This window comes from Triticum urartu, chromosome 3 (assembly GCF_003073215.2).
Source record: "Triticum urartu cultivar G1812 chromosome 3, Tu2.1, whole genome shotgun sequence".
Taxonomy (NCBI): Eukaryota; Viridiplantae; Streptophyta; class Magnoliopsida; order Poales; family Poaceae; genus Triticum; species Triticum urartu.
Window position 1 is genome coordinate 253,228 of NC_053024.1, and position 25,783 is coordinate 279,010.

General features: G+C 45.9%; 1 protein-coding gene and 1 long non-coding RNA gene across 2 annotated transcripts; both read left to right on the plus strand.

Annotated features, from left to right (window-relative positions):
- The first annotated feature begins 3,846 nt into the window (after window positions 1-3,846).
- LOC125542219 lies at window positions 3,847-7,354 on the plus strand. Its single transcript, XR_007297812.1, has 4 exons — window positions 3,847-4,488; window positions 4,662-4,756; window positions 4,836-4,918; window positions 6,868-7,354. It is a non-coding gene; the product is annotated as an uncharacterized LOC125542219 (long non-coding RNA).
- Window positions 7,355-22,083: 14,729 nt separating this feature from the next.
- Window positions 22,084-24,963, plus strand: LOC125542220 (transcription factor bHLH168-like). The gene is made up of 4 exons (XM_048705172.1): window positions 22,084-22,239; window positions 22,340-22,528; window positions 23,698-24,081; window positions 24,797-24,963. The coding sequence occupies exons 1-4, from the start codon at window positions 22,213-22,215 to the stop codon at window positions 24,860-24,862; spliced, it is 666 nt and encodes a 221-aa protein (XP_048561129.1). The 5' UTR covers window positions 22,084-22,212; the 3' UTR covers window positions 24,863-24,963.
- The last annotated feature ends 820 nt before the right edge of the window (window positions 24,964-25,783 follow it).

Genomic DNA, 25,783 nt, shown 5'->3' on the forward strand with positions numbered 1-25,783 from the left:
TTGCTTGGTTGTTGGGCGTGCTGGGAGTGAACGCCACAACCTTCTAGCGCAAGTCATTGGACAACCAATTCACACTCATCTAGGATCTAGCCTCATGGGTCAGCTCATCGGCACCATTGCTCAAGGTCGCGCTCATATTCAAATTCAAGTCTGGACTTCTCTTGAATACCTAATTCAAGTCTGGACTTCTCATTGTTTAGAAATTCCACCAAAAGAATTGTAAGTCACAGTTTTCAGTTAGAAACATTAAATTGCAGCTTAATATAAGGTTTATAGACCGACTAAAAAATAAAGCATCATGCTAAAAATGTTAATGCACACGCTCCATCCTTTCCACTCAGATACTCTATTTACCATTGACCAGAACTGTATGCATAGATTTTTTTTTCTTGGCAAAGGTGCTAAAAGGTACACACAAATGTAACCTGCATGCTCTATTTTGCACTTATTAATTATGTTTCAACACAAATTACCTATCTCCACACATCCATGGTGAAGATATTCTTCTATATGTAGTAAATAATACCATTAGTTTAGACAGGGAACCTACACAAGTAGGTAGCACAATGGACCATGAGAATTGGCAGAACCTAATATGAAATAGCTAGGGAGAAAAGGGAGCATAAGGCGAAGAAGACTGTTTTATCAATAGTATGTAAAATCAATATCTACATCTATAAATGATTAAATGAGCATCATCTCCAGCATCACAAAACATGAAGTGCATGCACCTCTAATTGATGCCCCCCGGTTCATGATTTGAACATATCGAGGCCAAGAATCATGGCAAAAAAAAGAATCATGGCATGATGGCAAGCAAGCAAAAATGAACTTCTGATCATCCACCACCAAGAATTTCAGTGGTTCCACTCAAACCAGAGCTATAACAAATTTTAAAATCACAACATAAAGAGAAGGTTGCTGTTTCGGATGGCATTGAAATCAGATCAGTCAACTAAATTCAGCTAGAAACGGTATACCTATAACATTTTGTAAATCACAACATAAAGAGAAGGTTGTTGCTTTTGCATGACATGGAAAGAAGATCAGTCTATGATCAAATTCAGCTAACAACAGTATACCTAAGCTCTGAGAAAAAGGCATCACCGAACCAACAAAAATAAAGGAAGAAATTGAATTTGGATAGACAGCCAAGCACAAATGCAGATGTATATGTCGAGCCTATGAGAAACATTACATGGCATTTGAAAAATGGAAACATCTAGGTTTGCAACAAAACAACAACTTTTGTTTGACCATTCTCAAATTATGTCATAAATTAAATGATTAATATAGTATTTCTAAAATACATTTAAGATTCAGAATGAGAGAAATGCTACGGTGGTACGGTAGCTGATTCCTGATTAGGAATAAACTTATACACAGGCGAAAGCCAAATCATAAACCTAACTAGTAGAAAAAGATCTAAGTCAGATAGGATGTAAATTGACTCCTGATCTTTATACTCTTTCTGCACAATACTCGTCCCGCATATGCGCGCGCGCACATACAAAGGGACAAAAGGAAAGAGGTAAAGAGAGAAACCTGAATGTCTTAGCAGCTAGGACAAAAAGGCCATGGAAGCTCGTCCAACTGGTTGAAGAATTCGGGGCGTTGAATAGATGTTGCTGCTGCGAAGGCCATTGATCTTACGCGGGGTCAGCTTTCGCTGGTTGTAGGAAGGGGGCGGGGACAACCAACGTAGGCCGGGCCACAGCCAGCGCGACAAAGGGAGCGGAGGGTGGAGGCGGGTCGTGGCGCGGCCGCCGGCCGACGAGGCTGCCACCCGCCGGGAAGCCTCTCGAAACGCAGCTCGCCTCCACGCTGGAACCAGCCAACGAAGGCACCCCCAGCGTCGCACACATCCGAATCCACCTGCAGCTGCCGTCGGCTCGCCGCCGAAACCTACCGCCGCTCACCTCCGAACCGCACGCCTCTTATGCTCCCAATAGATCCAGAAATTGCGGTAGTGGGGGCTCGACTGGAAAGTGGTGCAGGCGTGTGCGATGCAATGGAGTCAAGTCGGCCAGCCGGCTGGCTGGGTCGTTCCACCGGGGTGAAGAATTATTTATTCTTCACCCAGGGTCTTGAATAGACTTTCTATATATATATATATATATATATATATATATATATATATATATATATATATATATCTTTGATTTATCGCCAACTTTTGCGCTGTAACAGCTCATATGGAACTGGAGCTTTTTTAGAATAAGATTATATTCATGTATTGCTCGATATTCTGGCTAAGTGGTTGCTTGGTGCAGATGCCCAAAAATATGCCCAACTTGCCCGTATGTAATTTATTTTGTACTGGTGTTGTTTGCTTTATTTTTTGCTCCATCTAATTATCGCATAACCATGAGCAAAGAAGCAGCAATACCATGAATTATGCATGCTAACATTAGCTATACCATGCTCGCCTGTTTTTTTATACAACTACTCCCTCCGTTCTTAAATATATGATGTTTTGGTAGTTCAATTACCAAATTCATTATTTAGGGGAATAAATCTTGTTCCCTCCACGCCCAGACTTTGACATCTGGACGTTGATAGTTAATTTAATTGGTATTCTTTGTCAAAAGCTAACTTTAGTAAATCAGAAGAAAATAACATATGTTGCCATGTGTGGTGTCATGTCAAGGTGTGTATGTTAGAAAGATATGTTGACTAAAGTATCAAACAAGGGAGTGTGTTTGACTAAAGTATCAAACAAGGGAGTATAGAACACGGTAAGACTGAGCAAATTAGAGAAAGGGATGGATGAAAGTGAGAGGCAAATGCTATTGCATCCATGCATGTAAACGTGCCGAATACTGTTGTGTGGTGGATTTTGGTTTTTGGCCTGTTCCGTGCTTCACTTTCTTCCTTGTGTGAGTGATCGGACGAGCTTGCTATGGTGGGCCGAGTGCTAAACCAGGAAAGAACATGTCCACATGTCCATTTGTTCATCTTTTATATTTAAAGGGCGAAATGGATTGGTTGCTTGCTAATTAACCATCACTTGCTTAAAAACCTACTCCTGTCGCTCATCAAGCTATGGTGTTCATTTACTTTTGTGTTTATATTTTGTAATTCTTTTGTTGGATTAGTTTTATAGTGTCTTCGACAATAAATGCGTCACTACAAGTAATTGTTTTGCTAGAAAAAAAGGTGAATTTGTGCTAGACTACTTCAAGGAAGGAAAGTATTTATGGTTGAAGTATGGACACCTTCATCGAGGGCCCATTCTTAAAAGTTGGGCACATCTAAAACCCCTTTCTAATACCTTAAGAAAAAACATTATTCTATGTTTGGGAAATAATGAAAAAGGTATGAATTTACGTGTTTGGTAAAAAAATCCAATGCTAAATTTTATAAAATAATAACCACGTGCGCGGCATCTACTAAAATCATAAAAATCAGTTACTGTGTGAAGATTGAGATGCAACATTTTTACACAACTTATGTACTAGTAGTATAGTGTATGATCTTTATATCCACGCCATTTTACATAGATTTCCATGGATAGTTTCTACTAAATAACACTTCTCTGCTTATCTTCGGTATCTTAAGGCCATCTAAAACAAAAAAAAGGTGCCTATATTACTTTACAAGGGTTTCAGAGGAAACATGGTGACGTAATTTTGTTTACTTAGTGCTGAATTTAAGATCACAAGTTGAAGACTTTGTTATCTTTCCCTACTAATAAAGCAGCTAATACTTCTGGTCGTACGTCGTTAGCAATTTTGCAGAAAAGTTCTTTTGTTTTCGGGAATTCAACCCGCGGTCCCTATTTAAGTGGATCTGAGAAAACGTTTTGATTTTACAAAAAAAACCTACGTTTGTAAGAAATCAACCCGCAGTCCTTTCTTCTATCTTATCCAGACGTTCCTCTCCAGCGCGGCGGGCGGCGACAACTCCGAGTGGGCTCGCGGGAGACGGCGCTGGGCTTGGGAGATGCGGCCGCGAGGGCGCCGCATCAGTTCGCGGCAGCGAGGCGGGGATGCGGCGCTGCGCTCCCGGGATGCAGCAGCGAGGCGTCGAGGCAGCGCTGCGCTCGGGCGCGGCATCAAGCGGCAGCAGCGAGGCGGGAGGCGCACATGGAGATGAAGGAGGAGAAAATGGAGAGTCGGCCGGGGCGAGGAGTTCGCCGGCGTCGAAGCCACGGACCACGGCGCTGCAAGCTTGCAGGGGGCGGTGGCCATGGCGGGGAGGCGGCGCTGAGCTCGGGAGCCGCATGCCTCCTCTGCCGCTCCTTCTTTCTTTCTTCCCCAACTCCTCTCTTGCACGTCGTCGTCTTGCCGCCCACGCAGCAAAGAGGTCGAGGAAGAGGCGGGAGTCGGGTCAATCGATCTGTCGCACGAGGATGCGGCACTCCCTGTTCCATCTAGATCAACGGGCGCAGAGGGAGGTGGAAGAAGAGCCACGACCTCCGAGCAGGAGGCTGTCGCCTAGCACGCATCTGACTGCGGCTATTTTATCCATGAGCTGGAGGATAAGGTATTCACCTCTAAAATCACACTTCTGTTTTCCCCGTTTCCATCTGAAATATGGGTTGCCAATATACTACTCTCACTTGGATTTGCACATGAAAGTAGTATAAATATTTGCACCGAACTGTATGATTTGTTGAGCCAAGTGTTGAGTCTGATATGGCATCTTTATGCTTTCAGAGAAGTGCATCTCTAAAATTCAGAGTTTTGAACCTAAAGAGACGCATCTAGACAATGGTTGCATGAGTGGTTCCAGTGTCATATACGCCAACATGGTAAGCATGTCTCGTCTGATTCTAAGTTAGTTGTAGAAGTATTCCATGCTACTATTTGTTGACCAGAATTCGCTACCAGGTTGGAGATTTGGGATCGGATGCTGCGCCAAGAATGAGGGACCAAGGTACTGAACTAACAGCAGGGGCAGAATGATTCTTCAGGTACCAACATAGCCGTCGACTAGAGAATTAAGTTAACTGTTTGTTTTACTTGAAGCTCCAAATTGTAGTTATTTTATTCATTCACTAATTTGGTATAATCCTAATCTAGGAGGATTATCACTGTATGATATGAGATTCTGACGTTTATCAATGATAAAAATCTGACATTGAATGGTTCTTTTCGGAAGTACAGTTGTAAGATCTATGATTCTTGCTTGGACCTTTAACTGGACAGTACTAATTGGACATATAATTGATGATTTATGCACAACAAGATATTCTGTTGTCTTTTGTTCTTCAATCAGATTCATCTAGCCCTTTGTTGACTTTCTAATTGTTTCACCCTTTACCTCTGAAACTTAGAAATCGGAGAAAGGTTATTGGCATATCCCCGTCACTGACGAAGATTTGCTAGAGAGGAAGAGGACCAGAATATTTTTCTATTATTGGGGACATACATAATACATATAGATAAATTTGGACTCATTTATGACAGAGATTTCTTGCCAAAAATATTAACTCTGTCCAGCAGTGGGCACTGTCAAGGTAATAACAGGAATTTGCTGAACCTAATTGAATGAAAGCGGGATGGTATCCGATTGAGAACCTTCTCTAACTAAATGGGCTTACGAACAATCAACATCAAATAGTTCCAAATTAACAGATGTTGTTTTATGAAAATACTGATTTAAGAATTTGATGAATCTATAATTCTCTACATAATCACTTAGTGAATTTTATGAATCTATAATTTTCTACAGATTTAAGAATTTGTACATCCCCTTTTAGTCCAAATTAAGAAAAAAATGATTTCTGCTATGATAGTTTCCACAATAGTTTGGCCCTTGAGACACTTCCACTGTATGCATGTGTGTTCCTTTTTTTCCAGAGATATGCATGTCTATTGATCATTATTGGAATTGGTTCGACAAACTGTGTATATGTGACAAATTTACTAATTTTTTTTTACTCGTCTACGGCGGGCTTACGCCGGCCTGAACCATGTATTACTCAACTGTAGCGGAGACATAAAAGAGGATACAGGGGGTTGTGGGAGAGATAGAAAGAAAACACCAAAAAGAAAGCAAAAGGAAAATATTCATGAAGGTTGAGTAATATACTGATCCAACCTGATAATATGACTAATCCATACAGTGGATATGCGCCAATGCTCAAATTTGAAAAATGAAGGATTCAACTTTTTTTGAATTATTATGGGTGAAGTCGCGAGCATGCCCATCAATCGTAAAAGTATATAGTTCGGCTTAGTCGTAGGTTCCGTAGTAGTCTTGCCTTGGCTCTGCTGCCTCTGCTCTCTGCTCATTGCTGGCTGTGGCTGTCCCATCTCTCCTAGAGCTGCTGCTGCTGCTGCTGCACTTCTTCTGAAGCTCTTCTCAAACCCGTTGCTGCAGTTCTTCTCAAACTCCAACCAGTTGCTGCTTCTCTCTCTATCTCTCTCTCTCTCAATTTTTCTGTAATCATGTGAACCATTGTTGTGCGATTATATGTTTTGTGGTACCTTCTGCAAAGTGCTAGCACCTACATGTTATCCAAAATTTTCTTCTAAATGTCATGAGGCATGAGCTACAAATTTTCTCAAGAATGATAAGGCATGCATGCAATTTTAATAATACTCTTTTGGCTCTCATTTATCTGTTGCCATAGAGAATTGTACAATATAGAAGAGTCAATCAAACATAGCTCTTTGAATATCGGACAAAATATTGGTTTCGTGATTTATTTATAAGAAGATTCTTCTATGTATTTAGTTACATGATTTTAATTTGATCGTCTTGTTTCAACTTTTTTTTGCCGACTATGATATTTCCTTAGGTTCACCTTGACCTTCACTGCCCGTGTAAGAGCTTAAGTAAATTGATGTTGTATCATCAGAATCTGTAGCCTTGCACAGTTTTTCTTGCATGCACTGAAATCCCTCTTTGTCACAGGATGAATCAGAAACTGAAGATGATGATCCCATGGACACAGAAGAAGCTTCCTCTGTCCTCATCGCTGCACTGCAGTCTTTCAGCCAAGCTCTGGTGTATGACGACGAAGAAAAAGATACCGTGAGTCCGTGACAGAGGTAGATGTCTTCTTGCGTCCTACCCTAGATGACAGGGGCTCTCTCATCAGCAAAATAGCTACTCTGGATACGCAGATGATGATCGCAAGAGACTGTACCTTATGGATAAGTAAATGACTCTGAGGTCTACATGTTAAGTATAGAAAGAAAAACCTGACGACGACAAGTGTACTGTCGGGAGCTTTGCTGCCACTTCTTTGCCAGCCGGAGTGGCCTGTTTTTAGTGATGATCATGGTGTACATGCGTGTATATGTTGTGTTCTGATAGACTGTACTACAAGATTTTCTTGGAATTGGTACTTCTGTTTTTGTATGCTATGAAGAGCGTATGTGTATGCTGGTTCCGTGTACTCTGTTTATACGTCTGGTTGGCAGGAGATTAAGCAATGGGCGAGGTTTCGTATCTTCTCAGGGGTTGCTATACATCTTGCCGTGCACACTCTGCTTCTTTGGGTCCAAGGTATTTTCTTTCTTTCTTTCTTTCTTTCATGAAGAGGTTAAGTCGGAGGAGAGGACCCGGATCCCGGACGGCGCGCTGCTTTGGTCCCAGTCCACTCGCCATGTTTGGGTACCCAGCTCGGCCCTGCGCAGGTATTCACCCACCTCTCCACTGCCCCTGCAAGGACCTCCTTGATCTTGTACCTATCCAAATCAAAATCCTAGCAAATACACTTCAGAGCAAGATACTGTTGTAGACCTCCTTCCAATCCGTGATGACCCCTAACCAATACATGTGCAACCATTGTCCGTTGCTAATTTAATACACTTCAGAGCAAGGTATCAGAAATAGTACGTGCATGTTGCACAGAGATGTTATTTCACATGCATGAATTCTAATTTAAGCTTAAAGTTAGGCATGTCTAATCGCACACACCACAGAATTTCCTTACTGTTCACTACATCTTTTATCTTCAATTTGGGTAGAGTCTAAGTGATAACTCTTTAGTCTGATTTATCTTCAAAAGTTTGCTAGAGGCTGACCTTCTCAGTTTTCTTCAATATTTTTTTGGAGTGCAACAATATGAATTGGTTTTCCCATCAAGGCTGTATTTTCTTTTCTTTGATAGATTCTATAGTCATGTACTTCCGTTTCATGTTTCCATGTTTGCCATTATATGTGCCTTTCTTGCTGAGCTCTATTTGGATGAACTTTTGTTGATGTGTGATGTGGCTACATGGGCATGAATGGACATTTTGGACAGACCTCGTTTGAGATGTCCTTTTATGCTTGACTCAGGCACTCAGCTCCGTGTGGTCTTATGAGACAGAATCTCTGTTAAAAAGTATTTGTAATTACTAGCAACATTCCATAATTTGTATTGGGTCGTCCCGGTGTCGCAACCTAGGAAGGACAAACAGGGCCGGTCATCCCCACAGATAAAAACATTGTCAAGCCTTACTTTTTGCAAGTTGCCTTGTTCTGTTTCTTTTAGAGGAAAGATAGCAATTTGAGTCATTACAGTTCTGTTGCACGAACACTGCTAGACCGCGGTGTGTCAAGATCATAATTGCTACACTCAATGGTTACGTTGACCTTATTTCTGAAGTTTGCAAAAATTCTATTACAAAAATATTGCATAATGGCACGTGGAGCAATTTATACTTAATATTTTGCCTGATGCAACGTACGGGCATTTGTACTAGTTTTACCTATGCCCGAAATCGACAGCGGGCGGAGGTGTACAGCTTAACGCAAATGCCACATCTATTTGTTTAGCTTGATCCTTCTTTTGTCTCGTGTGGTTATCAACACACCTAAAAAATAATCTTATGTCGCTCTTGCTATCTTCCATGACATGAAAACCATGACACATCTTCTATTAATAGCCGCTAGCTATACTATAATGTGCTTAAAGTCGGTGAATCGGCATCTCGCATGCGTGTCAATGTCAGTATAGTAGTGTGAATGCAAGTAGATCAATACGTAAGGCTGGCCATAGTGGAGGTATCTTAGCTAGTATCATGCACTTGAAAATAGCAAACACACTGATGTGACAAAGAATTATAGAAAAGAAAGAGGATTAGAGTAACGTAGGTAGATACTGTATCATATTAAATGCTATGCTACTTTGTGTTATACATGCCAATAAATAAGATAATCTATAATACTACTCTATGATACTATGCACTATAAAGGTAGCATCATATACTAGTATCATACATATGATACATATGATACTAATATATGATACTCCCCACTATGAGTAGCCTAACAAGACAAACTATCTTGGCGCGCACACACACGCTAGTCAGCTAGTGACGTGTTAGTGGACAATAGAATGTGACACTCGGTAATATATGCGCGTGATAATTGAAATTTAATTGACACTTTCTTAAAAGCTCGGCTCTAAATGACTCTACCTCGGAACTTGAACAAATCTAACACTGTTTGAGCAAACGTAAGAGCATGGTTAATAGCTCAGCTGGCTGCTGGCTTTAAACCATCTCCACGTCACCTATAAAGCCTTCACGCACAATAGACAGGCTTTTAGGCTGGCTGTAAGACTGGCCCTAATAATTACTTAGACATTTAATACTGCGTGTGTATATCACCTGTTGTGATCCAATATAAACAACAACTTTGTGGCCATTTCAATCAGCCTCCTAGTGTCAAGTAGGAGTATACTAGATGATCAACTCATACCACATCTAAATTAGAAGTATCAGATGAACATGCAGCCATGACAGAGGAAAGGACAATGCAGCCTAAAAGAGCAGAGTTGAGATAAGTAGGGGCACTAGTGTAGCTACAAGCATCAGATATATAGAGCATGTCATATATGGAGCCATATATGATACAGATTCAGCCTAAAAGAGCATGGCATATATGGAGCCATATATGATAGAAATTCAGCCTAAAAAAGCATGGCATATATGGAGCCATATATGAAACAAAGCACAGCAGCTTCACATCATACAGATTACAGAGCATGTCACATATGGAGCCATATATGATACAAATTCAGGGTTAAAAAAATGTCATATATGGAGCATATATGATACAAAGCACAGCAGCTCCACACCGTACAGAGAAAAGACGCCTCAAAAGCATCTGATTTTTCAGAGTTGAGATAAGTAGGGACACGAGTGTAGCTACAAGCATCAGATTCTGATTAACTATGTTAACCTAGATGCATACCATGCTTGCGGATCGGAGTCGTCAATATTCTCAGTCGTGTAGCCAAGCAGATGTAGCAGGCGGCGCCCAGCAACAGCCTTGACCCGAAGTACCTGCTACACTCGTTGCTGCAGCCTCGTGAGTAAACATGTCCGGTGCAGAGGAGGCCGCCAGCGGGATGAGGCCGTCGTAGGACGGGCTGCGGCGCCGGCGGGATGAGACGAGGCGTCACCGGTGAGACGGGTTGAGGCGCCAGCTGGACAAGATGTGGCGTCGACGCCCACCTGCTTGCTTGATTTGACGCCGCCGGTGGTTCTAGGGTTGGGGATGGGCTGATTTATGGGTGATTTGGAGGCTTTGAGGCTTCGATTTGTGGCGTGCAGGAAGCGATTTGGGGCTAGGCATGGGAAGAATTGGCGCGCAGGGAGAGGAAGAAGCGCGGGAGGCGCACCGGATCGGAATCGCCAGCTCTGGCGCCCGCCTCAGGCTGCAAGCGGGCGGCTGTTCTTTGGTTTTGGCGTTGTAGCCGGGCGATTGACGGAGCGCCCGCTCCCTTCTCTTTCCTCCCTTCTCTTCCCTCCAGGTAGGATTTTTCTGACGTGGAGTGGCTTGCAGTCGGCTGACTAGGCTCTATTGTATTTGCTCTAAGCCTCACCGTTGTTAAACTTTATATGTCTTTCGAATGTGGCACTAATGTTTTTGAGAAAAAGAGTTTCCCCCCGCTTTGTATTCCAAAGCAACCATCCGATACAGCCAATAATAGGTGCTAAGACGGAAACAACACAAGCACACCTAAAACAAAGAAAGAAAAAAAAGAAAAGAAACAAATGCCGGTAACGGAGGATCGGCAAAAACGATGAAGCCTCACGGCCACTGCGTCCACTTGAGATCGCCCACCAAGCTCCGAGACTTCGAAGCGCCGGTACCAATCAACACCTCCAAAAAGGGATACGACGATGGCGACGCTGCTGCTAAGGGTTTCCCCCGGTACACGGCGAGGAGAGAGGAAGGGTAGCCCTGACGCCCTCCAGGAAGGTCCGATGGCACCCTCAGGCGCCACCGCGTCGGTGTCGGCCAAGCCAACATAGATTTCTCCCGATCCCATCCTCCACCTCGGGCACTCCGTAACACGCCACCAAACCGACCACCACCCTGCACCAACACGGACACGAAGCTTCCCGCGCTGTCTCACCACGGCACCGCGAAGATGGACTGCACAACGAAAAAGAGGACCCGGGACTAGGGCAGCAACACCGTCAGCATACGGGAGGGCCCCACCTCCACCGTCCATGACGGTAGCCGGCCGGACGCCAAAGCAGGAGCCTACCGGGCCCGTGGCCCCACAGGCCCGGCCGGGCCCTCAGAGGCCTGGACAGCTCTCGCCTCCGTGCAGCAGCTGGCACACCGTCGACGCCGCTGCCCCAGTCCAAGCCGCTCCCCACCCTCCCCATACAGAGAGCGTCGTGGTCGCGCCGGAGCCGACCCGCAAGGACCTAGATGGGGACCTACGGGCCCAGATCTGGGCCGGGGATGCGCCACCGGCCATCCAGCACCACCGGAGCGCCCTGCCGCCAAGAGGCGGCACCACCGCGGCGAGCGCCGCCGGCCTCCGCCACCAGGACATCGGGCCACCACCAGCCGAGCACCACCGCCGCCTCCCCCCACCCCGGGAAGGAGGAGAGCGCGCGGGTAAGGGACGACCCGCCGTCGTCGACACCACCCGGCCGGACCCGGGGACGACCGTTGGCGACGGCGGGGGGAAAGGGCGGAGGAGGACGGACGAGAGGGAGGTGAGCGCGCGCCGCCCCGGCCGCCTCCCGGGGAGACGACGGAGGCGGTGGGACAGGGAGGAGGGGATGAGGGGCGGGGAGGGGATGGGGGAGGGGAGACCTGCACCGGGCGGCTGGCGGCGGTGGGAAGGAGCCGGGCGGCCGGCGGCGGCGGCGGTGGGAAACCCTAGCGGGGGAGCGGGAGGGAGCGGGGGTATTTCGCAAATGCTGCTCAGTAGCAACGAAAAGAAGAATTTATTCTTTTACTGGCGATAGAAAAAAGGTGGTCAAATGAGAAGACATATGTACAATGCTCTGTAGAACTGCCTGTCTGTATTGTAGTGCCTACCAGGGCGACGTGAGGGCGATCTAGCTATGTGATGGGCAGTATTTGGCAAATGGCTCTGTTGGTGGCCTCTGTTGAGTAACGTGATTGTATTAGAAAACATAGGTTAGATTAAGAAATATTCTGGCTTGCTTTGTACTCCAAGTAGATCATGTACTTATATATATATATGCCCACGAGGCTCAAGCAATACATAAAACTATTCCACCAAATCCCTCTCTCCCTTCTAGCATGGTATCTATCGTAAGTCGATCCTAAACCCTAGCCGCCGCCGCTTCCGCACCCGCACGCCGCCTTTGGGGCGGTCGGCCTCCATGGCCGCCGCCGGGGGCCGCGCCGCCCGTACCTAGGGTTCGTCCGCCGGCCGTGTTGGTCGTCTGCTCTAGAGAGTCTTTTTCCCCGATCCTTTGATCCGGGTTTTCTCTCTCTCGCTGGTCGCTTTGATCGGCGTCTCTTTTTTTTATTTTCCGGTCTATGTGATCCGGTTTGCGTCACCCATCGCCGTCGTCGATCTCGTGCGCCTCTACTCCAATACCGGCGCGATCGGCCGGCTTCTTCACCGACCCGACGGCCTCGCGCGTTGTCCGCGTGTCTGCCCGACGGTCGCCCCGACCCGGCGGCCTCGCGCGGCGTCCTTGCGTCGGCCCGCCGGTCGCCCCGACCCGACGGCCTCGCGTCATCCGGCGGCTCTACACCGCCGCCCTTCGTGCGATGGCCCGCCCGTCGATCTACGCCGGCCGTCACCGCCCTGCTCCGACCGGGACACCTGCATCACCCTGACCCAGCGGCCTTGTGCCATGTGGCGGCCAATCATAGCCGCCCTGCCGCCCGCTGCCGCCGGCTTCATCTTGGACTCCGCCGCCACCGCGCCTCCACCGAGCGGCGTCCCCGACCTCGCGCGCGATCGGATTCATCACCCGCGCGCCGTCGCGATCCGCCTCATCTATGCCGTGCGACCGACCTGGCCCGTCGGTTGCGCGCGCCTCCGCAGGCCCCGTGAAGACCGTCCCGAGTTCAGCGCGCCCCTCTACCGATCGAGCAATGGGCTGCCGCTGCGTCGCCCCGTCGGGCCGCAGCGCCGCTGCCCCGTGGTTCTTCTCCCAGTTGCACCGACTCGCGTCACCGTTGCGTCGCCCCTTCGGGCCATAGTACCGCGGCCCGCGGTCCACCGCCGCCCAGAGGCCGTCCGCTCCAGGTCGTCCCCGTGGCGGCACCGACCCTCGCGCCGCCACTGCGTCGCCCCGTCGGGCCGTAGCGAGTGTGGCACGCGGTCCACGCCGCCGTCTAGAGGTCGTCCCCGCGTTTGCACCGACCCGCGCACCTCCGCCGCGCCGCCCCTTCGGGCTGTCGCGCCGCGGCCCGCGGTCCCTGCCGCCGCCCCGAGGTCTTCCCGCCGTCATCCCGATCTGCCCGCCGCCGTTGTGTCGCCCCTTCGGGCCGTAGTGTGGCGGCCCACGGTCCACTTCTTCGTCCACGCGCATTGACTTCCTGTGGTATGCGTCGCGCCACCTCCCTTGGCGCGGGAACGCCACCGTCCGCGCCGGTCTTCGTCATGCTGTCGGGTTCTTCGCCTACTTCGAGCACCGCTGCCGCGCACCTAACCTAGCCGCCGCCGCCGCCGTCAGGCCGCCGCTCTTCTTTGGCCGCCGCCGCCCGTCCACCTCCTTCGTCTTCGTCCAGCACCGGCCCGTCGCCAGCATCGCCGTCATCTACCCCGACCACTTCGTCTACTCCGACAACTGCAGGCGACATCGGCTCCGCGCTGATTGATGCCGCAACCGTCGTCGAGTCCTTCTCTGCTAGCCTCTCCGACTCCTCCGACATGGCGTACAACTTGTGTAGGTCCTCGTCTATGCATGCCCGATGCTGGCAACACCGATGCGTGCCTTCGTCCACGACGTTTCCCCGGGCCTGGCAAGCCTGGTGTGGCGCTTCGTCAACTTTGTCTTCGTCCGTCGACGCATGCCCGGTGCTGGCAACACCGGTGCGTGCCTTTCTCTACGATGTGTCCCCGGGCTTGGCAAACCCGCCGCGACGCGTCGTCAACAACGTCTTCTTCCCGGCGCACCACTACTTCGACACCACTGCGCCCATGCTAACTCGGCGCCCTCTTGCGCCCGCAGCTCCATGGCGACATCCTTGACACCGGCTCCCCGACTCGACATCGACCACGACATTCCTCGCGCGGCTACCTCGACCACGGCTACACCACCCTCGGCTCTCGGCTACCTGACAAACGGCACAAAGGGCTACCGCCTGCTTGAGCAACCTCGTTGGTTTCCACTCCAGCCACGACTCCGCGATGCGTCGACCGTTACGACTGTGGGGGGGGGGGGGGGGGGGGGGGTGTCCGTCGGCTTGCCTTTGGATTCTTCTCCAATCTCACCGCCTGCGTCGCTACCCCGTTGTGACTGCGGGGGGATGTTGAGTAACGTGACTGCGGGGGGATGTCGCTATTCCAAGTAGATCATGTACTCCTATATATATGCCCACGAGGCTCAAGCAATACATAAAACTATTCCACCAAATCCCTCTCTCCCTTCTATCAGCCTCCACTCCACTGCTGCTTCTCTTGTACTCCTACTTGCGTGAGTGCAGCACTTATCTGAGGGAGGTAACGAGCAGATGATGATCAACTGTACGTACACATGTGTTGCGGCCATGGGGTGCAGAGCGTCAACGTACCATATGCGGTAGCATGCGTGCGCTCTGCGTCTCTGATCGAATGGGCAGTCTTGCTTGGGTTCCTGTTCACCACTAACGAGCAGAGAAAAATCCTTGCAGCGTGCTTTTTTTTTTGCGAGAAAACTTCTCATCCATTCATCAAGTGTCAAAGTAGTACAAAGAACACTAAAAGTAAAATTTACATCCAGGTCCGTAGACCACCTAGCGATGACTACAAGCACTGGAGCGAGCCGAAGGCGCGCCGCCGTCATCCCCCCTCCCTCGTCGGAGTCGGGCAAATATTGTTGCAGCGTGTTAATATTTAGTATGAGAAACATACATGTGTTTTTTTCCTATCAAATGCAAACACATGAGGATTCAGTCAGCAGCGTACACACAAATGGATGATGGATAGATGACAGGCTGCTTCAGTCGATCGATTCTCCGTTAGTATGAACTATGATCTATGGACTTTGGATGTGTGCGTTCACCACTCGAGTTTACCTGAAGAAGACAAAGGTGATTAAACTGGGGTCAAGTGACATTTTCAGACTTGGCTCGGCGTGTGTTCACCAAAATAAAAGGAGAGTTGACTAATCCTGCGTGCATGTGGACGGAGCTGTACCAATGGCGGCTTCCACATCCACATGGCTTACGCCTGAAATTCAAGGAAAAAATAAAGATGCCTAAATGGGCAAGGCCGCATAGCTTTTTGTAGTACTATAGGTAAAGAAACATCACCGTTTTCAGAATTTCAGCAAAGAATTTGCCGTCTTCCAAAACTGTAACCCAACCTGATCCGTTTGCTTAATGACAGCATCTCCGGCGCTAAACTTTGTAAAATCGTTGCCATATACCTTGGTGGTTGAAAAGAAAAGTGTTTTCGCTATCAAAACAAAATTTGCAGGGTCAGCGTCACAGGGTAAGAAAATATCTCCAGAAGCAAGAAATAGGTCAACTGATTGGACAATGCTCTACAGAACTGTCTCCATAGTAGTAGGGGTCTGGTGTGGTCTCCACTGCTTCCAGTACAACAATGTGAAATGTAATTGTGCTTGTTTTTACTACTACATGTAGTCTCGGATACTGACACATCTCCAACATACTCCTTGGATTTGTTATCATGGCCATGAGAGGTCATGGGGTCGAGTAAGTGTAAAAGGGATACAAGTTACACATGCTAACACAAGACTACACATGGATGCCGACGGAGTACATTCACTGCAATTGTCTTCATGCACCTTCCGTTGCTGCAAAACCTCAATTATTGGTACACAAATGTGTGTATGCAGCCAACAACAGGCAGGCTAGCATCCAAATGGCCACCACCGGACCACACTAAGATAGCTATAAGCTAGCTCACAAACTGAATCAATTCGATTGAGCGAGGTCCTTATTTTGCGGATTGGAAGCTAGCTAGCGCTGTAGATGGATATTGCATTGGCTTTTGTGTTAGATGCCTGCATGTGTGTATCTATCGGCCCTGCCCCTGTCAGGATTTCTTGACAGAGAACTTCAGGATATCTCTCCGGCCATATCTGTGCTATCCAGCAGCTAGCGAGCTTCCACAAAAAACAGATCCAGTTTTTCCTGCATCCTTCTGGGCCAATATATATATACCACCATCAGATATTTTTCATGCATGTGGTAGAAAACCACCCATTGCGCATTTTCCTATTGGCAAAGTGAACACGCCAATATATATATACCACCCATACTAAAATGCACAGAAAAGAGAACATCCTATTATTTTGGTGACTAGCTAGTGGGGAGTAGTTTATTTTTTCAAATTGTTTCGACACATATGTCACGTGGGGAGTAGTTCAGAACCTATCATGTACTCCTGCACAGGCCCGGCACTCCTAAATCAAAAAACCTGGCCGTAATAGTCAAAAAATTCTCCAGGGAAATAAAATAGGTATCAGTCATGCTTCAAAAATCCGAGCCCAAAATTCATGTCGAAAACTGAAGCACAACTCATGTAAGAAAAATTAAAATGTAACTACGAATAAAAGCCAATTCAGATTGGGCTGTAAATTCGGCCCATTAAAATGGTCAATGATAAAATTCTTTTTTTTGTTTCGCGAGTGATATACTATATGTCACAAAATGTCTACTGTGGAAACCCATTTTGAAATACAAATCCAACATTGTATCTTTTTGTGGCATATATCTCATATTTTGTTAGTAAATATATGCTCGGGATTTAATCCAAAATATAAGGAGGACTCCTCGGCAAGAGCATGGTCGTCGATGAGGTCGTTTGGAAGTAGAGCCCGCCAGCGGCTGATCTCTGTTGCTCGTGTGTGACCAGAGGCCGAAACGATTGGTAATCTAACCCTTTCCGGGTTCAAGTGTCTGCCATTTGATTGGTAATCTAACCTCTGGTACGTGTCGACAGGGACCTCCATGCTGTCCCGCCGCGGCAACACAGCCCCTGACGACATCGAGGTGAACAATGTCAAGGCCTCGTGGTCGTGCTTCCCGGGGGTCTACTTCCACGGCATTACGCCAACATCGGGCGGTGGCGGTGGCGATGGCGACGGCCTAGGGTTTTGACTATTCATGGCGGAGGAACAGGAGTAGGGGAGAGAGGAGTGGGCGCGGATGGGAACCTCCCGCGGGCGTGACATTTATAAAGACTAACCACTGGTAGCTGAGAGGTTGTTGTGTGTGGGCCCGAGGTGGACACCGAGCAGAAGCGCGACGCAGCCATCTGCTATCCATGACGACGCAAACCCAATGTAAATTTTGGACGGATTTGCATCCCCACGAAACGAACACAAACACCGAAATGTGTCGCTGCGTTGGATTTTTGTTTCTTTCCAAACGGAGCCAAATGGCGCGAGTGGACGAAATGCGTCCCCGCGTTGGATTTTCCCTTAGGGCATTTTCAAGGCCGTGTTGTAAACCAAACACACTAAACGGACGCATCCGCGTACACGAATATGGAGCCCACCATCCAACTTGTACACCAAATAAAAGCAGAATGACATTTTCATTAATATAGTCATTTGTTGACATAGCAAAGTTGCCCTAGTGTAAATCTTCGCCGGCCATGAGCATGTCTATGTTCCAAGTCTTGCTCTTCGCCGGACGTGGGCATCGGCTCGGGCGGGTGCGAACGACGCACAATTGCCAACGTCGACAAAATTTCGCTCCGCCACTGCCTGCACCGCCTCTGGTCTGCCTCCGCCTGGAACTAGAGTAGCCATCGCCTGTCTCAGGCAGCGCGGGCACCTTACACTGACTCATTGAAAGCCCACTGTTAGTCAACAAAGGTTGGGTCCTCCGCGACCATGGCCGCGATGGTCTGCTCGTTGGCCAGCTCGCCGGCGATCTGCTCCTCAGCAAGCTGGTGATGTGCTAGGAGATCGAGGCTATATCGATGAACTTCCTACAGCATCGGGAACGCCGACACTGGTGGTGGCGCCTACTCCTGCTCCACCTCCGCCATGACGGCATTAAAATTCGCCTGCATCATATGATGAAGCAGGCGACTAGCACATGCAGCTCATCATCGGACGCCCGCTTCATCGTTGGAGTCCTTCAAGCTCTCCTCGGGCAAGCTATGAGGCAGTATTGCCTCTATTCGGCGCATGCGCTCGGCATCCCACTCGTGGACAATCTCGGCGATCTCGTGCCAACGCTGTGGCGAGAGGCTCTGTCGCCACCCTTTGTGGGTGCCGGCCATTGAGTAGGAGGAGGAGGAGGCAGAGGAGGAGAGGTAACCGGGTGCGCCGGCGGTCGTACTACCGGAGATGTGGCTCGGAGGTGGTGTGGGTTGTTCCATAGATGCCCTTTTATATAAAGTGGGCAACACCGGGAAGGCCACGCGGCGGTTTGAATGCCGGCATCTAGACTGGGTTTCTAGGCCCTCACACCTTTTCAGTGTGGGCAGGCGGACGGACGGGCATCCAACTTCAATATAGTAGGAATCCGCCCTGTCGTGCCGTCCGATCTTGTTGCTTCCTCTTCTTTGGATAAAAAGCCTTTGAGAAAAAGGGTCTTCCCCTGCTTTATATTATAAAGCAAACCATCAAGTATCCGACGAAACAATGTCAAGTACAATAAATCATAGAATCATGCTGGGGGCACAGCAAGACAAGCCCCAAATAAAGCTAAAAGGAGAAACTAATCCGGCTCAGGAGGATGAGGTGGTGGCGGTGGCGGAGGAGCAAAAGACGCTGCCGAGGCACGATGACCCGCCATGATGTTGTCGATGACGCCTCGGTCCTCCGCTTGCTAAGCGGTCTCCAGAGCTGTAAGAAGCCACACATTTTGTAGATCACATCAGTCACTCGAAACAGAATCACTCGTTCGATGACTAGTTTATTGCGGGTACACCAAAGGGACCAGGCAAGGGTACCTAGCGCGACCCAAATAGGGGCGCGCCTAGACCGGGGAGCCTAAAGACCTCCCCGAACAAATCTGGGAGGTTGTCATGGCACCACGTGCCCCAATCACCTCCATAAGAACTGAGCTGCCGGGCACCGGAAGAAGATGTGTTTGCAATCTTTCGGTATCAGGCAAATGGGGCAGAGACCATCCCCAGGTCCATTACGCTTACGAACCTCAGTGCCTGAGGGAAGGCGACCTCTAACCCATTGCCATAAAAAGCCTTTTGTTGCAACGCCTTTGTGAAGATGCCTTTTCTTACCGATAGAAGAAACCATCCCTGAACTTCTGTAAGAATATCATGATATGACGGAAAACGATGGATATGTAGCTCCATATCCGTCACTGTAAGCTTGTTGGCCTGGCCCGCAGCAGAGAAAACAGCGAGCGAGAGCTCCATCTACATCGATGAGATTTATTCAACGGACGTCTCACGCGCACACCAAAAACAGTTACAGGTTTGACTGCTACTACACTTGGTGCTTGCGTCACCCGCGCCTACGCACGCAGCTCTGCTTCCTTCTCCCGCCTGTGGGTGCACAGCAGCACGCTAAAAAGTACTACCTCCGTCCTGGTTTATAAATCTCATTTGTATTCTGCACCAAATTTTGATCTTAAATTTAACTAACGAAATATTAATGTATGTCTTAAAAAATAATATAATTTGAAACTATGTTCAAATACGATCCAACGATATAATTTTTTATGACATGCATTAATATTTTGTTAGTTAAATCTCTAGTCAAAATTTGATACAATATACAAAAAGGACTTATAAATCAGTACGGAGGTAGTATCCACTAATTTTAAATCAAACCTACAAAATCAAAGCAAACTTAAAAGTAAAATAAATAAATAAACGTAGATATCAATAATAATAAACTAAAGTTGACGTTTCTACTGCAAACTCTTGATTTCCAAATAAGGAAACAGATAAACTAAAAGGTTTACATTTAGGAGGCCCACCTCCCTAGTACTTCCAAATGTTATAGTTGACATGCTAGCTAGCGGTCCTTGTTGGATGGTCCAAGGCCAGCAAAGGATCTGCAGTGGTGATTCCTCACCTAGTCGATGGGGTTTTATCTGCCATTTAATATGAGAAACTAGAGTGTAAATGTTGTGCAATCGTTTACTACATTTTGGGGGTAGCGATTTCTATCTATTAACTACATTTCTTGTAGATGCGTTTTCCACACCATGTTTTGGAAAGGCTTTAAATTCACTTAGTGCATTTGTGGGGCAAATTTGGAATCACATACTTCATATGTCACTCGTGTTTGTATTACAGAGCTACACATGTTGCTCTAGTTCGACTGTGTCGGTGGTTATTGCCATCAAGAGCTAGCCATCTATCAAGCCTATCTACGGTATTGCTCTATCTACGAGGTTCACCATTATAAAACAATTCCACTCTAACCAACCATCTATTTTTAACCTATTAGTCAGCAGTAAACTAACTAAAGGTGATTGCACAAATTGAAACGAAATGAATGCATTTACAAATGCAGAATTGGTATAGATTGAAAGTGCAAATATGAAAAAAAAAGATTAAATGGGGTTTAATAAAATGTAAAGGTATAAAGTTCAAATTTGCACAATACATTACAAATATAGCACTTGCATTTGAAACAAGTATCTGATGTCGAATGCAACTATAAATAAATCAATTGAAAATTTGCCAAATACAAGCCAACTAACAATGATAAAAATTCCAGTAGACTAGTCGGAAGCAAATCCGTTAGAAAAAAGGCGAGATCAAAAGCTTAAGCTAGGTGGATATTGACAGGCCTAACCAGTAATAATTAAGTTAATTTCAAGTTTCTACTACAAATATTTGTTTTCACACAAAGAAACAAACAAAAATGGGTTCAATGGACCAACGCCAGCACATAATTTGCACGGATTATACCTCATCTAATTGATCCCCTTTTTTGCCCTAGCCAGTGAAAGGATTATTACTATGTAACACAGGCTTGAAAAGTGAAAACAAATATCAAGAGCTCATGCCTAGCTAGGCTATCTACAATGCCATTGCCTCCAACGGCAGCCAAGTCAGTTCAAAGTTCCTGCGACACATACTCGTCCGATGCATTTTCTGTAAACATTGTCCTTTGGAGCTAATTAACCACATGTACTTAGGAAGCATAGCAACCACTGTCCGCGAACATAGAACTTAATAACAATTGGTGCAACCAAAAAATATAGCATTCCTCATTTTCAAAGTGGACCAACGGAAGGCACTTGCAATTATATTCAGATGACTATTTTTGTTATTAGTAGTACTCGTAGCAAGTTTTATTGTATCACTGGTTTTAGATATTTTGGTAGTACTCGTAGCAAGTGTTATTGTGGTGAAGAGCAGCAATGACTAGGTACATACCCCCCCCCCCCCCCCATCCCAAAATAGGTGTCTCAACTTTGTACTAAATTTAATACAAAGTTAAAACAGTTATTAGTTAGCATCAAGTTGAAATACTTATTTTTGGGACCGAGGGAGTATGGCACTTGTCCCCAATCATGCATGACGTTTCTGTACCGCTCATGCCCTAAGAATTATACGCTGGATCGTGTTTTAACCAATACTGTAGATCCATATACACGCTGCTGTCACCGCATTGAATGCACTGTCGTTGATATTTCTCCACCGGTGCATGCACCCTCTCCAACCAGTAGCATCTGGACGTACTGCATCACACGTGGATCTGCAGCCACACACCCTCTGCAACCAATAGCATCTGTACGTACTACATTTCATTTGGACAAAATGTAAGTACACGTATTTTACTAGTGCATCACACCTAGCCAGCTTCCTATATATAGCATATTTCCCATACTCCCATAGGCCTATTTGTAGCCACGCCACGCACGCACTTGTTCTTCTACCTCCATATCGTATCCTGCCTAGTTGACGCCATGAAGCTAGCTGCTGCCTGCAACTCGGTATCTTCTTCTTCTTCTTCTTCTTCTTCTTCGGTTGCATGTTGAACGACACCCATTGAAATTGGCATGCCCACCGATTTCTACCTACCTCGTGAGCTAGATGGCGGTGACGGCGAAGCCGGCGAGGGGCGGGAAGAGGACAAGGGCGAGCAGTGGCGCAGCAGGGGCGACAGCGACAACGGCGGTACTTACGGAGAAGAAGGACTCAGAGAAGGAGAGGAGGCAGCGCATGAATGGGCTTTGCGATAAGCTCGCGTCCCTCATCCCCAAAGAACACAACCCCCACGCAGTAAGAACTAATTAGGAACATACTTATCTTCTCAGGTTATTTTCCTCTCCAATTTTCCATGTTTATATAGTGATCTCATCCCAGTCCATACAAAGAATGAGTTAATATATGCTGAATATTTAAGTGGCAAATGTTAACTTGTTGGGCATTGATTTTCACCTTAGGTACTATATACAGTATATAGATCCAGTTACCCTCATAAGTGAAAATAAAGAAATGTAATGGCCCTTAGTATAGCCCTTTTCATTAATTGAATATTGTATCAACCGGCCAGAGAAATTGAGTTCTACGGACATTAAGTTTTCTTGGAGTGTTGGCGTAGCCACGCTATGGTTGTATAGTCATGTGACTAGGCATGAATTTAGCAAGTCGAATACCACCGCTAAAATGAAATATGCATCATCACAAGAATATGTTCCAGATAAACGCTGCTAAAGTGTACATGTTCCAACTAAGTTATGATAGTTTCTATTCCAGTTAAAGTTGTCTAAATTTTTTACCGTTTGTGAAGCTTGACATCACAAGAATTGGATCCTGATACAGCCATTGCTGGTTTCCACAACCCATTTCAATTTTCGGCCATATTATGAAAATATAGCCCAATGTTCTCAGAAAATATCTAAGCTAGTGTCACTTTGGAAATACGAAGTCTTTGAGTTTGCAGCTTGCAAGAATTATTATGTTCATCTTGCATTCTTGCAAAACTCCTCCTGCTCTAAATTTACCTATTCACAAATAAGAGAATGCATATAATATTGGTTTATTATCCGTATTCATGAGACGGGAAGGCTTATGTGTCTGTTCATGCAAACCATTCTTAGCTAAATATGTAGCAGAAACTGCTATTGAAACCATGCATGGAGGTGAACTACTTTTCAAGCTCATGACATATTAACGCACGGTGGAGAACAACTGCAAAGTACAAACAAATTGTGGATTAAAGCAAACCAACAACTGGTTTACATGTGATGATTCCCGTAATATAATTTTTAAATCTAAAATGTTTTTTATGTGTAATCATTTGCAGTACCATAGATACACCAGAAAAAATATGACTCTTCCATTATCTAGGAAAGGAAGGGCTATCTGGGCTAAGGAAATCATGCTATCAAATAAAAAAATTGCTGCCATAATCTTTTCAGATTGTTGTATCTTAAATATGTATGTAGGATACGATGACCCAGCTAGGCAGCCTGGATGTGGCAGCATCATACATCAAGATGCTCAAGGAGAGGGTTGATGAGCTTCAACATAAGAAGACCTCTGCGCAGGCCATGGCTACCTTACAAGGAGTTAGTGGCATCTCGATCCCCTCTACCACGAGTAGCGGTGCTGGGTCACCGGAAAGGGAAAAATATTTGGAAGCATCGGCACCGGTAGTGCAGGTGCGGCGAACTGATGATTCAAGCATGGAGGTGAGGATGATATGCAGCACAGAGAAGCCGATCAAGCTCCATGAGGTGATCACCATCCTGGAGGAAGAAGGGGCCGACATTATCAACGCCAATCACTCCGTTGTTGGCCACAAAATATTTTACACTATACACTTCCGGGTACGTACATATGTAGGTGTAGCATTTTGCATTTGCGACTAGTAAATACATCAACTTTGCAACATGTAAGGCGCGCATGAGTCCTAGGAATCAAAATTTAACCAATAATTATTTAGAAAAATAGAATATAGTTTATGTGGCACGAAAATTATATCATTAGATTCATACTTAAAACCATTAATTTCTGAATGAAATGATTTTTTGTGTCAGAAGATTTTTTTTTTCCTTTCTGAATGTTTAGCCCTATAAAAGTAAGTTTTCATAGTTATTTGAGGGATACCTTTTGTTTCTAGTGTAACACTAATCTGAATTATTGACATTATAGATAGAAGTAAAAGGCACAAATCCGATTCCTTTTAAAAACTGAGGGTGGTGAATGTACACATACGTGAGAATATGGAACCATTGATTCCTTTCTAATCATTTACTTAGGCTTTAGAACCATAGCAAGACACAAAAAAAGGGGGAAAGCTAGCGGAACTGTTTGAAAACAACCTCAGATGTAGACTTGTGTCATACAATCTTAGTAGGTTTCTTTCTTTATCGTCCCTCTCTACTGGCTATAATTTATGTAATTTAACTAGATGTAGCTGGAAGACTGTTTTTGTCTTGTGTGATGGAGAATTAGTTTTCATTTAAATATCAAATAAAAACTTATCTATTTTTCATCTAATTATGTGAATTAATTCCATAAATTCCTCTCGGTATTGTGCAGGCCTTCAGCAACAGAATTGGCATAGATGATTCAAGAATTTCTGGACGACTAGGTGCATTGGTTTGATAGTAACTCGATTTGTACACACACAATAATATACCACAGAACTGTATAAAATAAACACCCCACAGATGGTACATGATCTTAATTTATTAATTCGCTACGAAGATGGAAATATCTTAATTAGCTAGCAAGTGTCTTCACCATGAATGAAAAAGGTATGTTAATCAATCTTCAATCTATAATCAGCTACCATAATTCATAGAAACAAGTTTTATTAGCTTGTTACACATGTTAAGAGATTAATGTTTAAATGTATTGTATGTTATCTCTTCCTCCTAGATTCGGTGGTGTATAAGTCAAATTTGCCTGTTTGAAACCTATTGTTTCTAGGTCTGGAGATAAAGTAGTGATTTTAGACATGAATGAACTTTGTGAGAGCATTATCCATCGAAACAACAATCTTGCCTATCTATTTAAAAAGTGAACTACAGCCTACAGATTTAGTAATGTGCCAGGAAAAATTTGTGCAAGAAGTCGTGGATACAATTATTCATAGTGGGTTCTATGGGATGAGTGATGGTCACAATAAAGTATACAAATGGCTTACAGACAATCCCAACTAACTACAATTTGTATGTCAAGTCTTTGGTGATATATAGTGATTCAGCCCTAACACGGTTATTCCAAATCAATCTGTTGCCACCACTTTGTATGGTATCATATTAGATTCGCCTCTACAATATATAAAAACACCAAATCTAGCTCCTCCTTTTAGCATGCTTGGGTGGTCCCGTCATCTATCGAATGTGAAGCTCGTCCTGAAGAACTTTCTCCTGTGGGACCTGCCATGCATGTGTGGTCAACGGGTTCTCGGGTATGCCGATGGGACTTGCAACACTCCACCCAAGGAGCTTTTCATCAACAAAGACAAAGGCGAAACAAATAAGGTGACAAAGCCCTAATATGAATCTTAGGTCCAGAAGG